Here is an 18834-nt window from a genome sequence, read left to right on the forward strand (position 1 = left end):
ATCTTTTTATCTTTTTATTTTTCAGATGGTAGAATTCACAAATTTATCTCTATGATATGAGATAATTTATCTTCTTTAATATGATATTAATAAAACCTTGTAGATAGCGGCAAGGCAAATTAGTGGCAAGGGTCCAACTCCAACCATTATGCGATTGGGCCTCTCACACACCTAATGCTAATAATACTGCTTTCTTTTTCAACAAACTTATATTATGTGTGTAAAAAACAACGACGTCGTTATGATGAAGGATAGATATTAGGACCTCACTCGGAGAAGAAGCCGAGTTTGTTTCCTCCGTCATCACTTCGAATCGAGGTAACGGCTACGGCAATGGCGTGTTTGGATTTTAATTATTACTTTTCTTTTTATTTTTTTATTTCATTGTTTGTTTATTACAGGGATCTGAGAGGAAGGTTAGAGAGTGATGGATTTCACGACGGTGACAACAGCGTTGGCATCGAAATCGTACGACAAGGTTGCAGATGTGTGCGAAAACCTCATGCTTCAGGTAGTTATTTCATTGGATCCATTCCATTGTGGTTCGGTTCCTTAGGGTTTATGTCTCTTCTCTTATTTGATCCTCACTCAGGTTGCAGCCGACGGCATTTCTTATCAGGACGACTGGCCCTACGCCATTCATCTTCTCTCTCACATTTATGTTCACGACATGTATCTTCCTCACTCACTTAGGGTTTATGTCTTCCGTCATTGGTTTTGGGGGTTGCAATATTTTGTAGTTTACTCTTTCATTGACATATATATTGGTACTGAGATAATTCCTGTTTTTACGTTTGATAGTTTTTTTGTAGCAATTTTGGGGGTTGGTTTTGTTTTCCAATGTTTTTTTTTTTAGGTTGTGTTGTCATGTTTGCTGTTGTCGTCTCTCATATTGCAGCAACAGTGCTCGTTTTCTCTGGAAATCAATACCTAGTTCAATCAAAGAAAGCCAGCCTGAAGTGACTGCAGCATGGAAAATTGGTCAGCGGTTGTGGTTACGTGACTATGCTGGAGTGCATGAGGCAATCCGTGGGTTTGATTGGAGTCAGGAACTCCAAGGCCTAGTCACTGCTTTCTCAGGCAAGCTTTTAAGATTTTGTTCTGTTTTTCTTTTTTAAATAGAGTTTACATAACCCTAACCCCAAAGGGTAGCTTAGTTGGCAACTGAGTGCCCAAGGGTTTTCAAACCTTTGCCAAAGCAAATTCTTGGAATTCTTTGCCAATGCACCCTATGTTTCAATGAAAAGCTAGCCTTAGGGTCGTACTGCAAGGACAAGGTGGTTGGAGGAGGTTGAGTGAGGATACCTCCAGGTTATATATAAAAATAAAATAAAAACAGAGTTTACGTAAGTTCTGTACAAACTCTTGTATCTTCAGGCATGATGATTCTATTCACTTTGAATATCTTCGTGCATCTAAAGCCTACATGTTTATCAATTTTTTGGAATTGCTGAGACTATATATGTTGCTCTTAAATCAAAATGTTACCTTGTTGAATGTTGATAGTAGACTCTCTATGTTTCCCTGAAACTACTTCAGTCATTTCTGTGTGGATGAATCAGTAAAGAGTGGATGTACTAATCTTTTAATCTATATTAAGTATTATTGGTTTGATGCCATATATATAGTGATAGGCTAGCTACAACTTGCCAGCTTGCCTTAGTATGTTATGATAGAAAGCAATTGGCTAACCTTAAAATAAGTTTGATGGGAAAAAATGTATTATACTCTAAACTTGGAAGATCAGTGATTAAAAACCTGTTTTTGACAGGACTTCACTTTCCCTTTACATATAATAAGAAAATGTGTATATGAATAGTGTAATTTCTTGGGCCAACATGTACTGCAGATAAAGGTGCCATGGATATCAGGGCTTGCATAAAATATAGTAATGTGCCACTTCCACAGTAACTTCTGTAATTTTTTATTTACATATGTTTCTTGGTTTTGGACTGCTCTCCTTAATAGTTTGAGTTCAAAAATCTTTTGCATCTATATTTTTTTCAAGGATTTTTAGCACTGTAAAAATGTTAACATTTACGTAACTACCAATAAACTGTTTCCAGAACTTTACACAAAGAAGATGTTTCAGCTGCTTCTCTCTGCTTATTCTACAATAAGCATTCAAGATGCTGCTTTATTTCTGGGGATGAATGAGGATGATGCTACAAGTTGTGAGTATTTTTGTGATCATGTTTGAATTAAACATTGCATATCTATTTCTTATGTCTTAGTGCCTCTTGGTTCAGAACCAATGTGATCGGTTGATCTGATCTTAAACAAACATCCACAGGCAAATAGTGTTTTTATTTTATGTGGCCATGATTTGCATACATCATGGATACGTAAATGCAGTCTACAAATAAGCATTATTTCTGCTTGAAAAGATGAAGCATATAAATCTAATCCCTGCTCCTAATCCTTTCTTGAGGACCCATGGACTGAATAAACTCTTCAGAATCTTGCACTTAAATGTTGACTGCAAAAGGAGGACCCAGAGACACATTTTATGAGTGTTTAGTAAAAAAGGATTGCATCTCTCTCTCTCTCATCCTTTTCCTGTTACCCCTGGCAAAAATATCTGCATATAAGCCTTTTCTTGCATGCACTTTAGTGTAACTCTTCAAAATGGTATGCTTGTTAATGGGATGGCCAATAAAAGTATCCTCTAGGGTTTATCATATTATGTGTTATGTAATCAGTGGTTAAAGTTGTGCACATATAGGTTAAAGTCCTGTTTTTTAGTGTTGTCTGTGCTGCATCTACATTATTATAGTCTCTCAATAAAATTTTCTATCTTTAAATGGTTAAAATTGATAATTGTTTGAGTCTGCCTCTGGTGGCTATGCTAGGGTTTGGAATTAAAAAGATTTATATTTGGTCTAATGATGATTTATGATCAATGGAATGGAAATATTTTGTTTCTGATATAGAGCAATGGCTGAATTTGAGGCTAACTGTTTCTTGAAATTTTAAGACTTGAGAAATTTACACCGGGAATGATGGTAGTAAAGGGAAGAAATAGGGATGAAATTTAGGTTTGTCAATTAAGAAGGCAGTCAGGGGGAAGCAAGCAGTCTATTGAACAGCAGTTACAGCACTCAAAAATATTGGAGTGGAAAAGGAATGCAGGGAGCTAAAAGGAAAGAAAGAATGAATTAATGAAAGATTGGAACTTTGTGTCATTATCATATGTTGTCAATTTGAACTTTTCCCTCTCCTAGAAGCCTTAGAAATTGGATATTGATTACATTTTGTACTTGGTTTGGGAAATATAGAAACTACTCAATATTATATTTGAAGCCCAAGAAAAGACAACTAACCTTTGATGGTGAATTTGGACTAAGGGTGGTCATGACAATTTCCTTATCATAAACAATGAGTTATCTATAAAATTGCATCTTCCAATGGTGTGATCTTGTTTTGGCTGGCTTTCAAAAGATCCTTAAGGATTAAGTACGTGTTTGGAATTAGTTTATTTTGAGGTAAAAAAGTTTTTTTTTAACAGCTTTTTGAGAGAGCTTTAAAAAAAAAAAAAAAAGAGCGATTATTTTCACAAATTTTGAACTGTACTATAAACAAACATGCACAAAATTCTATAAACCATCTCCTCCTCCCTCTCTTATTACTTCTGACAATTTTTGGTTGTATAATTGTAGATGTGCTGCAGCAAGGTTGGACTGTGGATCCTGCATCTCAAATGCTTACTGTGAAGAAGCAACCTATCGTGATAGAGCAGAAACTAGATCCTAGTAAATTGCAGCGGTTGACAGAATATGTCTTCCATCTTGAACATTGAAGCTTTTAGTCTTGTGAAGAAATAGATGTTAACCCCTGCCCCCCCTAAAAAAGTGGGAAAATAGACGTTTTAATAAACTTTTCAAATTGATCAATCACATGTTGTGTGCTCTTGAAGGTGCGTGAATGTTATATCCTGTTGATAATTATGAAGAACAAGGCTGATCTTATGTTTGAACTTGAGCACTGGTTAGCTGAAATCTACATCTCGTTTATCCTTAGTTGTTATTCAACATGCCTTTCTCTTATATGATAGTGGAACAGTTATAAATTTGCATATCAGAATTGCTTGAGGAGAAACCAAGTGTGAGTAATATTCTTAGTGTACAGAATATTTTGTCATTAGTTTGACTACGTTATATGTGAGATAACATATAGTAAGTCAAAAAATGAAACCACGTGGGTCATGCTTGCATGTTATATTTCATGATGGCTCGTTATGTTATTCTTTAGTTTTGCTCATACGTGAGACATAATCAAGAAAGTACGCAAGGTTGGACAACTTTTTTAACCCTCCCTGTACCGGATGGATGGAGTCAGTTTTACATGCCTATAAGAGTTGGAGCTCGTACACATATTCTCACCTAGACAATTTTAAATGGTTTGTTGCTAACTTGAAAATATGTGATATAGATATCATGAAAAAAAAAGAATTTGAATTGTATACTAACCATTGGATCGATTAGGACAAATATTATTAATTGTGGTCGAGTAAGAGCAAGCAACATTTTTAATCGCTAACTGACTTACAAAGTCAATAAAAATGGGAAACTTAAACCAGTTAACCTACATTTTAAAAAGGACAAAAGGTTGCGTTCCCAAGTTGTCCAGCAATATAAATGTATATACTGCCACCGCTGAAAAAAAATGAAGTAAAATTAATAATTCAATATAGCTGTGCTTTGCATATATGGGTATTATATAAAGGTAAGAGTATCGTGGGTAAATGAAACAAAGAAAAAGGGAAGTAGAGAGAATAAGCAGAAGAAGAAAGGAAGAAACAAAATGAGTCGGAAGATAGAATTTGAGATCAAAAGCAGAAAATGCATCAAACCTTCAACATCAACTCCTCCACACCTTAAAACCTTCAAACTGTCTCTACTAGACCAGCTTTCCCCTAATATTCATGGCAACATGACCCTCTTCTACCCTTACAATCATGCTTCTGAATCATTCTCCACCAAATCCCAACTTCTTCAAAATTCCCTCTCCCAAACGTTAACCCTTTTCTACCCTTTTGCAGGACGCCTCAAAGATGCCTCCACCATTCATTGCAATGACGAAGGTGCCTTTTTCATCGAAGCTCAAACCGAAACCTCTCTCTCCGACATCCTCGTCAACCCAGATTTCGACACACTCGAATGCTTCCTCCCCACCACCGACAACGAAACCATGACAATGTCGAACGGTTCCATGCTCCTCGTCCGCTTCACCTTGTTCCGTTGCGGTGGCACCGCCCTAAGCATCTCCCTCACCCACAAGATCGCCGATATAGCAGCCTTGATCACACTCCTCAAAACCTGGACCGCCGCGTGTGACGGTGCCACCGAAACGGTGGTTCCTGAACTGGCCACCGGTGCAACTCTCTTTCCTCCTAGAGATATTCCCGGCATGTCAGCTTCTGTAAACACCGTTAGCTCCGAGAAGTTCACAACCAGAAGGTTCGTTTTCGTCGCGTCCAAGGTTGAAGAGCTCAAGGACAGAGTCAAAACCGCACTCGATGAAGGCACGATGTTTTATCCGTCGAGGGTGGAGGTGGTGCTCGCCCTCATTTGGAAATGTGCTTTGTCAGCTTCTAGTTCCAAAACGACGTCGTTTAAGCCTTCGGCTTTGTTCCAAGCCGTGAACCTCCGTCCCCGGATGGACCCGCCAGTTCCGGACACCGCTGTCGGGAACTTCGTGTGGCCATTCGCGGTGACGGTGGAGGAGGATAGCCACGTGGAGTTGCATGAGTTGGTGAAGAGGATGAGGAAGGGTATGAGGGAGTTTCTTGATAGAAAGGCAGAGAAGTTCAAAGAGGAAGGTGCATTTGGTGTGGTGATGGAGACTTTGAAAGAAAGGGGTGAAATTTTGAAGAAGAAGGACAATACAAATACAAGTGTGGTTTATAAGTGTTCAAGTTGGTGTAAGTTTCCATTGCTTGAAACTGATTTTGGGTGGGGGAAGCCTGTGTGGATGTCAAGTGTGAATAAGTTTGGGAGTAATACAATTGCCTTGATGGATACTAAGGATGGTGGAGTTGAAGCTTTTGTGACTCTTGATTTCAAAGAGATGCTTTTATTTGAACAAGATCACCAGCTCCTACGTTATGCTATGCTTAATCCTAGTGTTTTGTAAGATGAACTTCTCAATCAATCAATTATTAATTATATATGTTTTGTTTTTCTTTATTGTGTAAAATTTAGGGGAGTAAGTGTTTGTATTATTTTAAGATTATAAGTATACAATGGTTGAGTTTAAAATTTACTATGATTAACTTCCCATTAAATGACTAAAAGCAAAACTTAAATTCAAGGTTTTTTTTTTTGGTCAAAGTTATATTGTTTTCCATATATTTCCACTTGATGTGTTTGTAGTATTATACGATAAATTTCATTGTATACTTGTGTCAATGAAGTAAGTAAACAAAATATATATATATTCTGCATAACTTGTCAAACTCTCCCAAGAAACTTGGGATAATTAATTTTACCTCTGATATTGTTGGTTTAGTATTCCAAGCTTACACTCAACTTTGATTGATTGATTAATGCACACAAGAAACCGATACACTACACCGCTAGCTAGTTCTAAAGTAAATCAAAAATTTGAATTAATGTGTAACAATGAGAAATAATCTTTCTTTTAAACAGAAAATAAAATAAAGAAAAGGGTCACTACAATTTGTTTGATTTTTCCGTGATTGGTTATACAGAAAATAAAAATAGTCTTTCAATATGTTCACTTTTGTATTTCTTTTTCTTTTTTATATATAAAGGTATTTTAAAAATTTATATAAAATAATAATTTATCCTAAAGCTTCTTTGCACGAAAGAAGGATAACTATAACTTTTATTAAAATAAGAGAAAAAATTAATTTATTTTACCTTTTCTTATTTTTTTAATAATTAATTAAAAAAGCAATATAGCCATATTTTTTAGAAAGTTGTGAATATAAAATTTTAACCAAATGAAAATATAAAATAATATAAAAAAGTTGTGAACTATAAATTTTAAATTAAAAATAATTTTTCAAATCTAAAAATAAAGTGAGTATATATATATATATATATATATATATATATATATATATATATATTGTAAAGATTTATATTTTTCATGTTATAAGAGATAAAATTATCTCCTACACACATTAAAATGTGTATCTTCTATTCACATGATCCCACATACTTTTATGTATGTGTACGAGATAAAATTATAAGACACATTAATCTTATATAAAGTAAACATTGAATTGTTCTTTTAATGATAATAAAATCATCATTTTATCTTTTAAAAGCTAAATTAATATTATTTTAAAATTTAATGTTAGAAATATTTTATTTAAGTTTCAAACAGGTGTCATCTATATTTTTAAAAGATTAATTGAATATATTTATAATAAAATTTATTATAAATTAAAGTGTAAAAATAATTGGAATTTTTTTTAAAAATAATGAACAATAAAATTCAAACCTGTATTAATGAGATTTTAGTTTATTTGATATACCATTGTTCCATAATGATCTTTTGGTTTAAACTTCAACTTATTAAATTCAATTACATAATATGACAAGAAATCATTAGGTAATAATTTTTTTATAGTAACAGGGGTTGCCAAAATTAAACCTTTAATTTAATTCATTGCTTCTTAACACAGAATATGCATAAGTTGGCATATATATATATATATATATATATATATATATATATATATATATATATATATATATATATATATATATAGAGAGAGAGGTATGATCCTTTGACACTGGTGTCAAATTTTAAATTTGACACCTCATCTTATAGCCGTTAGATCAAAAAAATCAATGACTCTGATTTGTAAGCATGTGACACCGTTGATCTTTTTTAATCTAACGGCTATCAAATTAGGTGTCAAACTTTAAATTTGACACCGGTGTCAAAAGATCCTACTTCATATATATATATATATATATATATATATATATATATATATATATATATATATATATATATAAAATATTCATTCTGTGTTGAATGTATGCATTAAGCTTCGATTTGCCTTCACGGCTAAAATACGGTGTTTGTATTGTATGTGCCAAATTGTGAACTCCATGGCATGTACTATGTAGCAAAGCAAAATGTCGTTTAGTGATGATGCTCTATGCGGTTACTTTTTTAATTTCTTTTGCTGGGGATATAACCAAGCGGTGTCTACATAATCGGCCACGAAACCCGAAACTCAAATTCAAGTGTTGAATTTCCATTTTCGTTGTGACGTCAATTATGTATAAATTGGTAATACCACTACTCGGAGTTTTACTTTTCTTTTGGAAGGTTTTGATGAAACCATGAGATAGTTGAGCGATTTGGGAGAAAGGGGAAGCCAGATGGTTGTGAGTAGGTGTGTAAATGGATTAAGTTGACAGATGACTTAGACTATATTACATCAGATTTGACCTATTAAATATGGGGAATGATCCGTTTACAAATTTTTTTTGAAATTTTTTACAAATTACATTATGTTCTTCCGGAAGAACATAGTGTAATGAGTATTCTCCCGAGAGAAGATAGTGTAGTTTGTAAACAAAAAAATTTGTAAATATAACATGCCCCATTAAATATAATCGAAGAGTAAGTCTAGACTTTTTAAAAAGCCTATTTAAAAAATAAATCATAGATTTTTTTTTACATATCGAGCCTAAATTTACAGGTAAGCCTATATCATATTATTTATTTTAAATAAAATAAATAAAATTATTATTTTAATAATTTTGATTAATAAAATAATATTATTTTAATTATTTTAATTATTAAATGTTTAATATGTTTAAATATAGGTCAGGCGGGCATATATAAGGCTAACTAGTTAAATTAGGCCTAAAATATTTTATGCAAGTCTCAGCTATTTAAGTCAACGCTTAACCTAATCTATTTACACTCATAATCGAAACCCAATTATAATTGGGCTGATGGAAATATTAAGAGTAAAACAAAGAAGACAAAAACAATGCCTTAGCGCTTAGCAGGTTAATGTGCGTAATTTTTTAGTAAACAAGAAATTATTTCCCTCTCACGGTGTGAGAAACTCAATTTTGTTATATGTAGGAGTGGATAATTGAGATAAGGCTATATATCAATATACCTAGCTGATTGGAATTTTATTTTAGACTAAATGGTAGCATCATTTTAACGTTTATGATCATAACCTTCTTGTCACAAAATGTGAACCGTTGTAGTTGATTAGCCATGAAATGATATTAAAAATTAAAGCAGAAGAAGAACCGCATTATCGGCGGAAACACCTTTATCTTTTTCTTGCACAATCCATATTTTGGGTGGCAACCGCGGCAAGTAGCTATGCTACCATTATAAACACGCGTTAGCAACGACAAAAATGTTTGCTTTATTTCAGGGCGTTGATGAAGTCTGAATTGTGTTCATGAATCTTTTTCCAACGATACATGTCATTTACTTCTTGTGTTATCATGTGTGTGTGACAGTGTCTGTATGTTATGTTTCACATATATATAAAGGTTCTTTTTTTTTTTTTTTTTTGTAATAATATAAAGGTTCTTTTCGTGTAATTAAAAAATAGTTATTGGTGGTCTTTTTATTTTATAGAAAATAATATAATTGCGAAAAAGAAGTTTAACAGAGTATTACATATTAATTAATTAATTAAGCTCCTAAACATATTGATTAAGTTCCTCAACAACAACGTTGGCATTCACTGGGATTGGGAATATTTCACTAGTTCCCAACGGCTTCACAACAACAATGTTAATGTTTTTCATTGGTTGATCAATTACTTGCTCCTTCTCCTCTGTAACAACCTCCTTTTTAACTCCACCATTCCTGTAAAAGGCATATAGCAGCATCTGAAGTAGCCCCAGAGCAAAACCCAGCACATTTGGGATCTGCAGAAAATGGAAAATGCATTAACAGTTGATTATTATTATTATTATTAAGGGAAATAATTATCTCATGTTGCATGAGATAATTATCTCATGCAAGAGAGATAAAATAGTAGGATCCATTATTTTATTTTTTTGAAAAAGTAATAGACCCCACAATTTTATCTCTGTTGCATGAGATAATTATCTCATGCAACATGAGATTAATAGATCTCTATTATTAATTGACGAAGTTTACTTTCATATTCAACCAACTCAATATAATAATAATAGATACTAACAGCAATGCATATGTCCTTGAGCAAGAGACCATAGGTAAACCACATTATGGCACTCAATGTGAGGAAAAATGACAAATTGAAGGGCATAAACTGTACACTCTTTGTTCGAATAACCTGTGCCTGTAGTAAATCAACAAATAATTAATCATGAAGTGAAGAGTACGTGAGTGACACATGGATTAATTCCATAGATATCATAGGAATGCCAACACTTAATTAAAAAGCATTTAATTTATTAATTGAATTGAAATTTTGACTTACCACAATGCTTAGAGGTGCTGCAAAGACACTCACTGAAATGCTGACACAAATCCATCCAAGGACTTTGACACGGAGGGAACCATATAGAGCAAATTGTGTGACGAAGAGGATCAGGGCAAAGGAAGCCACGTTCATCGCCATAAATAGTTTAATGGTTAAGATCTGCAATTAAATAGTTTGGTATATATATATATATATATATATATATATATATATATATATATATATAAACGTTACATATATGGATATATCTATATTTTCAATTTTAATCAATTGTTATCAATGCATAGATTTGATGATTTAATGAGAAGTTAGAATTTATATAGTACCCTGGCATTCTTGGGAGCATAGATTAGGTACACGATGATGTAAATGATCTCAATGACACATCCAGATGAATTAATTGTAATAAGGAGTAAGGCATCTTTTTTGACCAACGCGTAGTATAACCAAAGCACACAACTGAATAATGCCACCAGGTAAGGCAATGATTGAAATCCTTCTGTGGACTTCTTTTTGTATATACTGTAAAACGTTGGCCTGCAATTCAAAGTAAAGGGAAAAAAAATCGTGTATTATATATAGGTAATAATCAAATTAAATTGACATTAATATTGGTCACACATTCATTAATTAGATGGAAGTAACAATTAGTTAGTATAGATAATATACTTACAGTGGAGCCAAGAACACCAAGAAGGAAATGATGTTACCTATTCAAAGGAGAATATGTTAATTCGTTGGCTTTAGAAAAGCAAATGTAGAGAGCAGTTACAATATTCAGTATGCTTCATGACTAAAAAAATGAGTTTCTGAACAACTTTTAAGTCGGGATTTGTGATCGACCTATAACTTAATATGATTTATAACAGTGGGGTTAGCCCATTCACCACTTCCAAAAGAAGGAAAAAATTTGTTATAGATATAAAATATAAAATCATTTAAAGACATCATTGAAAAAGACTAGTGACTTGCAAACTTAAGCTTTTATGTGAGATAATTATTTATCATGGTATAAGAATAAGGTGACCACGGGATCATAAGTTTGATATTCACCACTCTCAATTTTTAATAGAACTAAGTTAATACAAGATAGAACAAAAAAATGAGCATGTGCAATATTCACGCTTCAAGCCCCAAGAGTCTTGCGCGTAAGGTGGTGATTGAAAGAGAAAACTTTAAGTACATTTGCTTAAAGAACTTTAAGTAAACTGATATAATATTTGAGTAACTGAACAAGAACCAAGAAACAAGAAGAAGAAAAAAATGAAAAAGGAAGAAAGAAGGAAAAATTTTCATGAACTGAAAGATAGCGATGATGATGACCAAAATGTGTTACCTAGAATTCCAAATGCAAAAGCCAAAGGACTATGGCTGCCCATGATAGCCATGCTCTATCTTCGTCTTCCTCTTCAGATTTTGAGCAAAAGCACAAGGATTAGGGGTTGTGAGGAAACCTTAGCTGGGTTTCTTCCAAATCAACCCCCTCAATCTCGTGCAGTCACTGAATGAGGATGTGTAATCATCTAGCAACTTATGCTATATATATATACAAACGTAGATGAAGAAAAAAATAACAAAAATGGGAAAGAAAACAAAAATAAAGCAACCCAAAACAGAAAAATAGCAAAAAAAGTTAAGTATATTTATTATTAATGAGAGGGAGATGTGCCAATAATGCATAAAAAGTCATCCATGATTCATTGAGGGATTAATCTTTTTTAGTAGGTAACGTACCACAGCACCATTTGCCTTGCCAAGTCAGGAATGTCTTGCATTTCAATTATGTACGTACGTGACAAAAATTGAGACCTATGTAAAAATTTTAAATGCATCGAGTTTATAAGATAAGAATGCGTGGCATGTGAATGGTTGTGTATGATATACTCAATGCATATAAGAATTCAGAGGATTTCTAGAATGACATATTGGTCCTTGATCTCTAGTGGCATTCTAATGTTACTTGAAACCATGTGCATGATTGGTGTGATATATGATTACAAAGAATGCACTAGCTAGCTAGGCTACAGAAAGAAGGCAACTCTAACTCTCGTCATTCTATAACTTGGAATGATTTTTTTAGGTTACTGAAATATGGGGAAGGCGTTAAAGGTATCGACTAGAGATAGCGGTAGGGATAAATTCACGTGAAACCTTTCCCAACAAGCCCCTTAGGCCGTTTTTCAGTGATCAACACCGAACCAAACATGCCTCGCTGCGTCAGCTCTGTTGTCATAATTTCACCTCTCTCATCTCTTCGTATGTGACACACTTTCTCTTTCGTTTTGTTATTCCATTGTCTCGTAGTGTGAGCCTATCATATCATGCATCCAACCTTCAAAAAATTTGACGTGTTGTGTCCGATATTTCTTGACACTCCAACATGCACAGCAAATAGGGTGTTTATTGTTTGGATTAGATCGGTTTTGGAAGCAAAAATCATCTGATTCAATCCTTTCGGTTTAATTATGTAATCATCCATTCGGTTTGAATTATTTTTCAAATCTGATCCCATTCAATCTAATTTTATTTGGTTTGGATTGGATCGGTTTTCGATTTTTTGAAAAGCCTAGTATTTGTGTGATGATTATTGTGCAAATAATATATCTTTTTATATATCGACTTTGTAAAGTTTGTATGATGATTATTGTGCAATCTAGTAAAAGCATTGTACAACAAAAAATTGAATTACCATCTTTTACTTCTAACAAAAAATTTATAATATGGTTGATGAAATACTAAGTAATCCAAATTTTCATCCTATAGATGAGATGTTGTACAACAATAACTCATATAATAAAAGTATATTATGTATCTTATCAAAAACAAAAAAGTATAACATAGATCAAATACAACCCACTTTCTCCAACATGATGAGTTAATGGGTCTTGGATTTAGAATTTTGCTATATGATTTTTGGGCTATGATTGGGAAAGGCCCAAGTAGGTAGATAGTAAGGTTGAGGAATCATTGGATCGGTTTGGATTGAATCAGTTTTCACCCACCAATCTAAAAATGGATCCAATCCAATTAAATTTTGCGGGTTTTTTTTTCGATTTTCGATTTTTCAATTTTTGGTAAATTTGGTTTTCAATTTTTCAGTTCGGTCACCGCGGTTTGAATCGGTTGATGAACACCCCTAATAGCAGAGACTCAAAAAGGGTTCAAAGGCTATATTGCGTTGCGTTTTTAGTTCTAACTATTAGATTTGTTGGATTATTATTATTATTATTTTGTTGAGTTTAATATAAATATTTGTGATATCTTATGTTACCTTGTAAAATTGGTGGGTATTATAAGTTTAGCTCATTTTTTGTTAAATTATTAAATATTAAATATAATATACACTACATAAATTAAAAATACTGTTTAATATCAAAACGTAATATGTAAAAATCTGACATTTTTTATATTTAACGTATCGAGGTGTCGTGTTATATCTTGTATCGGTGCAAGTGTGAGCTAGCTGTTTATGTGTGCACATCAAAGTTTTTTCGTGTGCCAAAGGTATCTCACTTTTCCCCCCTCTTCAATCAAGCCTTCCATTTCTTGCAGTTATGCAAAAGGTAGGAGTAGCACAAAATAAGAACCTCCATCAATGTTATTTATTATTATTTCTTCTTTTTTCATGTACGTCCACGTCAAGTTGTAACTTGTTTTGTGGAGTTTTTTGAATCAACTAACTACCTAGCTATAGCTCCAAAACCTGATCCGGATCGAGTGGCCGCATTCATATGCCATGTTCTACCTATCCGTTTCTCATTGATTGGGGTTGGCTTGATTACTTCAGTTGGTATACAATTTCCAATTCAATTAAGATTGGCACATGTGATGTGTGGGTAACTACACGGTTATAGATTTATATTTGTTTAGGGTGTAGCTTTCCAATTTTAATTAGGTTATAACCAATTGTAATTTTAATTATTTGGATTAGATGATCAAAATTATTTTAGTGATGAATTAAAGAAGTTGGTCCGTATAATATAACTTGGACAAAAAAACCTTGATGAATTAAAGAAGATTACAATTCGCTTAGCTAATTGAAAGGTATCACAAAGAAAGAAAAGAAGATAGCTGAATATCTTGTGAATTATGAATTGAATCTTGAAAAGAATGTATTACACATTGATACATTTATAGTGGTGTATCTTCACTTCTAGAACTAAGCTAGCTAACTGTAACAGTAATGATAAGTAATACAAATCAGTTATAACTAATAACTGAATATAACTGTCATATATATACACTATCACTAATATCAATGAAAAAAAAATTAGAAGAGAACCCAGCTTAATCCTCCTTAATGCTTTGTATTAACAATATACACAATTCCATTGTATTTTTTTATTCTTCTGCTAGTTGTTATTTTAGCTGCTCTCACTTTTTCTGTTTTTCATTCTCTCCCTTGCGCAATTTACGAGAGTCGTTTATTTTGTATCTTTCCTATATAATAGGAACCTTCAAGATACTGTATAGGTGATATGAAATACAATTAGACTTGCACTTTATTTTTGCACTCTATGTCTCATTTTTGGTTTCGTATCTGTAAAATGGTATCAGAGCAGTGATTGGAAAGAAAATACTGTCAAATCTGATTCTTTTGGGTTTAAATGATTCTTTTTCCTCAATTCGGGCTCAGATCTTTCTCGTGGATCCCCTTCCCTCTTTGTCCAAGGTTTTTTCCTTGGTATTACAAGAAGAACGTCAGAGGGAAATTACATCATCTGTTTCAGTTGTTCCCGATGTTGCTATGCTGCCATCAATCGTTGCCCTACCATCTGTTGCCGCTGCTACTGGAGCAGCCCCACGCCATCAGCGCCCATTTTACACTCACTGTAATACCATGGGCCACACAAAGGACAAATGTTTCAAGTTGCATGGATACCCACCAGGGTATAAGCCCAAACCTGCCAAGCCCAATATGGCCCCCCACTCAAACGCTGATGTTTCCGTTATTTTTGATTCACCTTCGCCTTTCCCAACCTACACACCACAACAATACCAACAGCTCCTCACCCTTATCTCTTCGAACACTAACTCTCCTTCTCTTCCTTCTCAACCAACTTCCCCTAAGATTGACATCAACCCCACCGTTGCCAGCTTCAGTGGTGAGTTCCCTTCTACTTTACCTTCTTCTTGTTGGGTTCTGGACACTGGGGCCACTCATCACGTCTCATGTGCTCCTTTATCGTCAGCATATCCTCTTTCTGTTTCTGAATCCACCGTGTCTCTTCCCAATGGCACGGTTGTTCCGATGACTTCCAAGGGTTCTTGCATTCTTTCTGATTGTCTAACTGTTACTGATGTTTTATATGTTCTTGCTTTTTCCTTTAACCTTCTTAGTATTAGAGCTCTCACTCACCATACTGGCATTGTTGCTCATTTTGTGTCTTTTCATTATTTTCTTCAGGAACGTCTCTCGAGAAAAATGATTAGGATTGCTAGCCTAGTCTGTGATTTATACATCCTTGATTCTGCTGCTCTTCTCCCCACAAACCATGTCCCCCACCCCTTTGTTTTTCTGTAATTCCAAAAAATGTTGCCTTATGGCACTCTAGACTAGGTCATCTGTCTTTACCAGTTTTATCATCAATGAAAGATTGTTTACATTTGAGTTCCTTGTCTGATAATTTGCATTGTATTGTTTGTCATTTAGCTAAACAAAAACGTCTACCATTTCTGTTAAATCCAAAACTATCTCCCCAACCCTTTGATCTAATTCATTGTGACATTTGGGGGCCATTCACCCCTATCTCTACTGATGGATATCGTTTTTTCCTTACATTGGTTGATGATTGCACACTTAACATGGATATTTTTCCTTAAACACAAATCTGACTTCTCATCAATTTTCACTACTTTTTATAATTCAATTTCCACTCAATTTCACATATCCATCAAGTCTGTTCGTTGTGATAATGCTCCTGAATTCAATATTCCTTTCTTTTCTTCTAAGGGGATTGCTCTGTTTCACTCTTGTGTCGACAGACCAAAACAAAATTCTTTGGTTGAACGCAAACACCAGCACATCCTTAATGTTGCTTGTGCTCTCCATTTTCAATCTCATCTTCCCCTTCCCTATTGGCAAGAATGTGTTTTAACCTCTGTTTATCTCATCAATCGTACCCCTTTCTATGTCTTGTCCAACAATACTCCTTTCACTTTCCTTTACAAACAATCCCCCAACTACTCTCACCTTCGTACTTTTGGTTACCTTTGTTATGCTTCCACACTTACCCGCACTAGACACAAGTTCTCTCCTCGGGCCTTACCTACAGTCTTCCTTGGTTATCCACCTGGTTACAAGCTCCTAGACCTCAGCTCTAATCGTGTATTCATCTCCAGAGATGTGGTTTTCTTTGAATGTGTTTTCCTTTTTGCTTCATCTCTTATCTCTTCCACTCCTCTCAATTATGTTCTTGTCATGTCCCTTCCAACTCAAATCACCACTGCTGCTATCCCCTCTCGACCATCCAGAACTTCTCATCCTCCTAAATACCTTCAGGACAGTCACCAGATCCCATTCCATGTCCAACTCCCTATCTTATCATCGTTTATCTCCTGCTCATTTGGCTTTTATCAATACTTTATCCACACACTATGAACCTTCTATTAATTCCCATGCTTCCCAATTACCTGAGTGGTGTACTGCTATGCAGCATGGAATTTTTTCCCTTGAGCAGAACAAAACCTGGGACATTGTTTCCCTACCCCCTAGCAAAACCTCAATTGGTTGTAAATAGGTTTACTGTGTTAAATGCAATGTTGATGGCAGTCTTGAAAGGTACATTCTTTATCTATGTAGCACCGATACGACACGTGACACGACACGACACGACACTCCCACACGTCAATCCTAAAAATTTATGGAGTTCGACACGTTGAGACACATTTTAATATTAAATAATATTTTTAATTTATATAGTGTATATTTCATTTAATATTTAATAATTTAACAAAAAAATGAAACTAAATTAAAAATACCCATCAACACGTTATAAAGATGGAAGCTTTAATAAAAAAATAAGAACTGGGATGAGAAAGAGATATAATATCAGATAGAGAGATCAAATCATATTAGAGAGAGATCAGAGACAAGAAGATATAACAAGAGTGTGATAGGAATTGACAACAATGATGCTGAGATGATCACTTATCTACTTAAAGGGAGAAAAGACAAAAAAATAAAATTGATATGATCAGAAAGAAGCTTTATTAATATATTTTAATTTTTTTTAAAATAATTTTTTAAAAAAAAATTAAAAAAAATTACGAAAATGCCTTTTGACCGTGTCGGACACGATCAAATTCGCGTGTCAGAATGGTCAACGTGTCGGAAAAAGTTGATCGCGTGTCCGACACCGTGTCGGAACGTGTCGCCGTGTCAGAGCGTGTCGGACACGACTCTCCCTGTTTTTACAAGTGTCCGTGCTTCCTTGTTCTTTATAACCTTCATGACACAAGCCTCTCAGGATACACGCCCAAATCTACTCTGATGGAACCAAACTCGCTGCCTCTTTCCCAGCATACCAGTGAATTGCTACAAGACCCTACTCCATTTTGGCGACTTATTGGCAGACTAATTTACTTATCTTTAACTCGACCGGATTTATCCTTTGCTGCCAACCGCCTCAGTCAATTCTTATCTGCTCCTCGAGTTCCTCACTTGCAGGCTGCACATTATGTTCTAGCTTACCTGAAGCATATGGTTGGTCAAGGCATTCTCCTCTCCTCTGATTCTGCACTTCAGCTTAATGTTTTTTTTATTCTAATTGGGCTAGTTGTCATGATACTCGTCGCTCCATCTCTGGCTTTTGTGCTTTTGTTGGTCATTCTCCTATCTCTTGGAAGTCCAAGAAACAATCCATTGTCTCAAGGTCCTCTGCAGAAGCCGAATATAGATCCATGGCCAATTCCACTTGTGAAATAATTTGGATTCTCTCTTTGCTGCATGATTTTCACATTGCTCACTCTTCCCCTGCACACCTCTTGGGTGATAACCAGGCTGCTCTTAACATTGCTGCCAACCCCGTCTTCCATGAGCGTACAAAACGTATCGAAATCAATTGTCATCTAATCAGGGAGCACATCTCAAAAGGTTGATTGTAGACTTTTCATGACTCCTCCAACCAACTTGCAGACTTATTCACCAAAGTCCTTCATCCAACACAATTCAATTTTCTTCTTTCCAAGATGGGAGTTATAAATATCGACTCTCCATCTTGAGGGGGGTATTAACATATATACACAATTCCATTGTATTTTTTATTCTTCTATTAGTTGTTATTTTAGTTGCTCTCACTTTTTCTGTTTTTCATTCTCTCCCTCGCGTAATTTACGGGAGTCAATTATTTTGTATCTTTCCTATATAATAGGAACCTTCAAGATACTGTATA

The 18834-nt window shown here is 34.3% G+C and overlaps 3 protein-coding genes across 3 annotated transcripts; 2 read left to right on the forward strand and 1 right to left on the reverse strand.

Moving 5' to 3' along the window:
• The first annotated feature begins 220 nt into the window (after window positions 1–220).
• Window positions 221–4014, forward strand: LOC133284227 (COP9 signalosome complex subunit 8). Its single transcript, XM_061481223.1, has 6 exons — window positions 221–318; window positions 402–511; window positions 593–672; window positions 899–1080; window positions 2067–2174; window positions 3660–4014. Exons 2-6 carry the CDS (start codon window positions 428–430, stop codon window positions 3797–3799), a joined length of 594 nt encoding a protein of 197 aa, XP_061337207.1. The 5' UTR covers window positions 221–318; window positions 402–427; the 3' UTR covers window positions 3800–4014.
• A 789-nt stretch (window positions 4015–4803) lies between these two features.
• LOC133284197 (stemmadenine O-acetyltransferase-like) lies at window positions 4804–6135 on the forward strand. Its single transcript, XM_061481185.1, has one exon. It carries the CDS (start codon window positions 4804–4806, stop codon window positions 6133–6135), a length of 1332 nt encoding a protein of 443 aa, XP_061337169.1.
• A 3533-nt stretch (window positions 6136–9668) lies between these two features.
• On the reverse strand, window positions 9669–11829 carry LOC133284198 (bidirectional sugar transporter N3-like). The gene is made up of 6 exons (XM_061481186.1): window positions 11778–11829; window positions 11115–11151; window positions 10768–10978; window positions 10439–10600; window positions 10178–10297; window positions 9669–9899 (listed from the first exon to the last, which is right to left on the reverse strand). Exons 1-6 carry the CDS (start codon window positions 11827–11829, stop codon window positions 9669–9671), a joined length of 813 nt encoding a protein of 270 aa, XP_061337170.1.
• Between the last annotated feature and the right edge of the window lie 7005 nt (window positions 11830–18834).

Source organism: Gastrolobium bilobum, unplaced genomic scaffold (genome assembly GCF_033153095.1).
Source record: "Gastrolobium bilobum isolate Gb01-03AN ecotype WA unplaced genomic scaffold, APGP_CSIRO_Gbil_v1 utg19911, whole genome shotgun sequence".
Lineage (NCBI taxonomy): Eukaryota > Viridiplantae > Streptophyta > Magnoliopsida > Fabales > Fabaceae > Gastrolobium > Gastrolobium bilobum.

Bases quoted from the DNA above. Each gene is read 5' to 3' on its own strand.
- LOC133284198 (XM_061481186.1), bottom strand. From the start codon at position 11,829: ATGGCTATCATGGGCAGCCATAGTCCTTTGGCTTTTGCATTTGGAATT. The intron at 11,152-11,777 runs GTAACACATTTT...TCCTTTGAATAG, and splicing joins TTTTGCATTTGGAATTCTAG to GTAACATCATTTCCTTCTTG. The intron at 9,900-10,177 runs GTTAGTATCTAT...CATTTTCTGCAG, and splicing joins TCAAGGACATATGCATTGCT to ATCCCAAATGTGCTGGGTTT.
- LOC133284197 (XM_061481185.1), top strand. From the start codon at position 4,804: ATGAGTCGGAAGATAGAATTTGAGATCAAAAGCAGAAAATGCATCAAA.
- LOC133284227 (XM_061481223.1), top strand. From the start codon at position 428: ATGGATTTCACGACGGTGACAACAGCGTTGGCATCGAAATCGTACGAC. The intron at 673-898 runs GTATCTTCCTCA...CTCATATTGCAG, and splicing joins CACATTTATGTTCACGACAT to CAACAGTGCTCGTTTTCTCT. The intron at 2,175-3,659 runs GTGAGTATTTTT...GTATAATTGTAG, and splicing joins TGAGGATGATGCTACAAGTT to ATGTGCTGCAGCAAGGTTGG.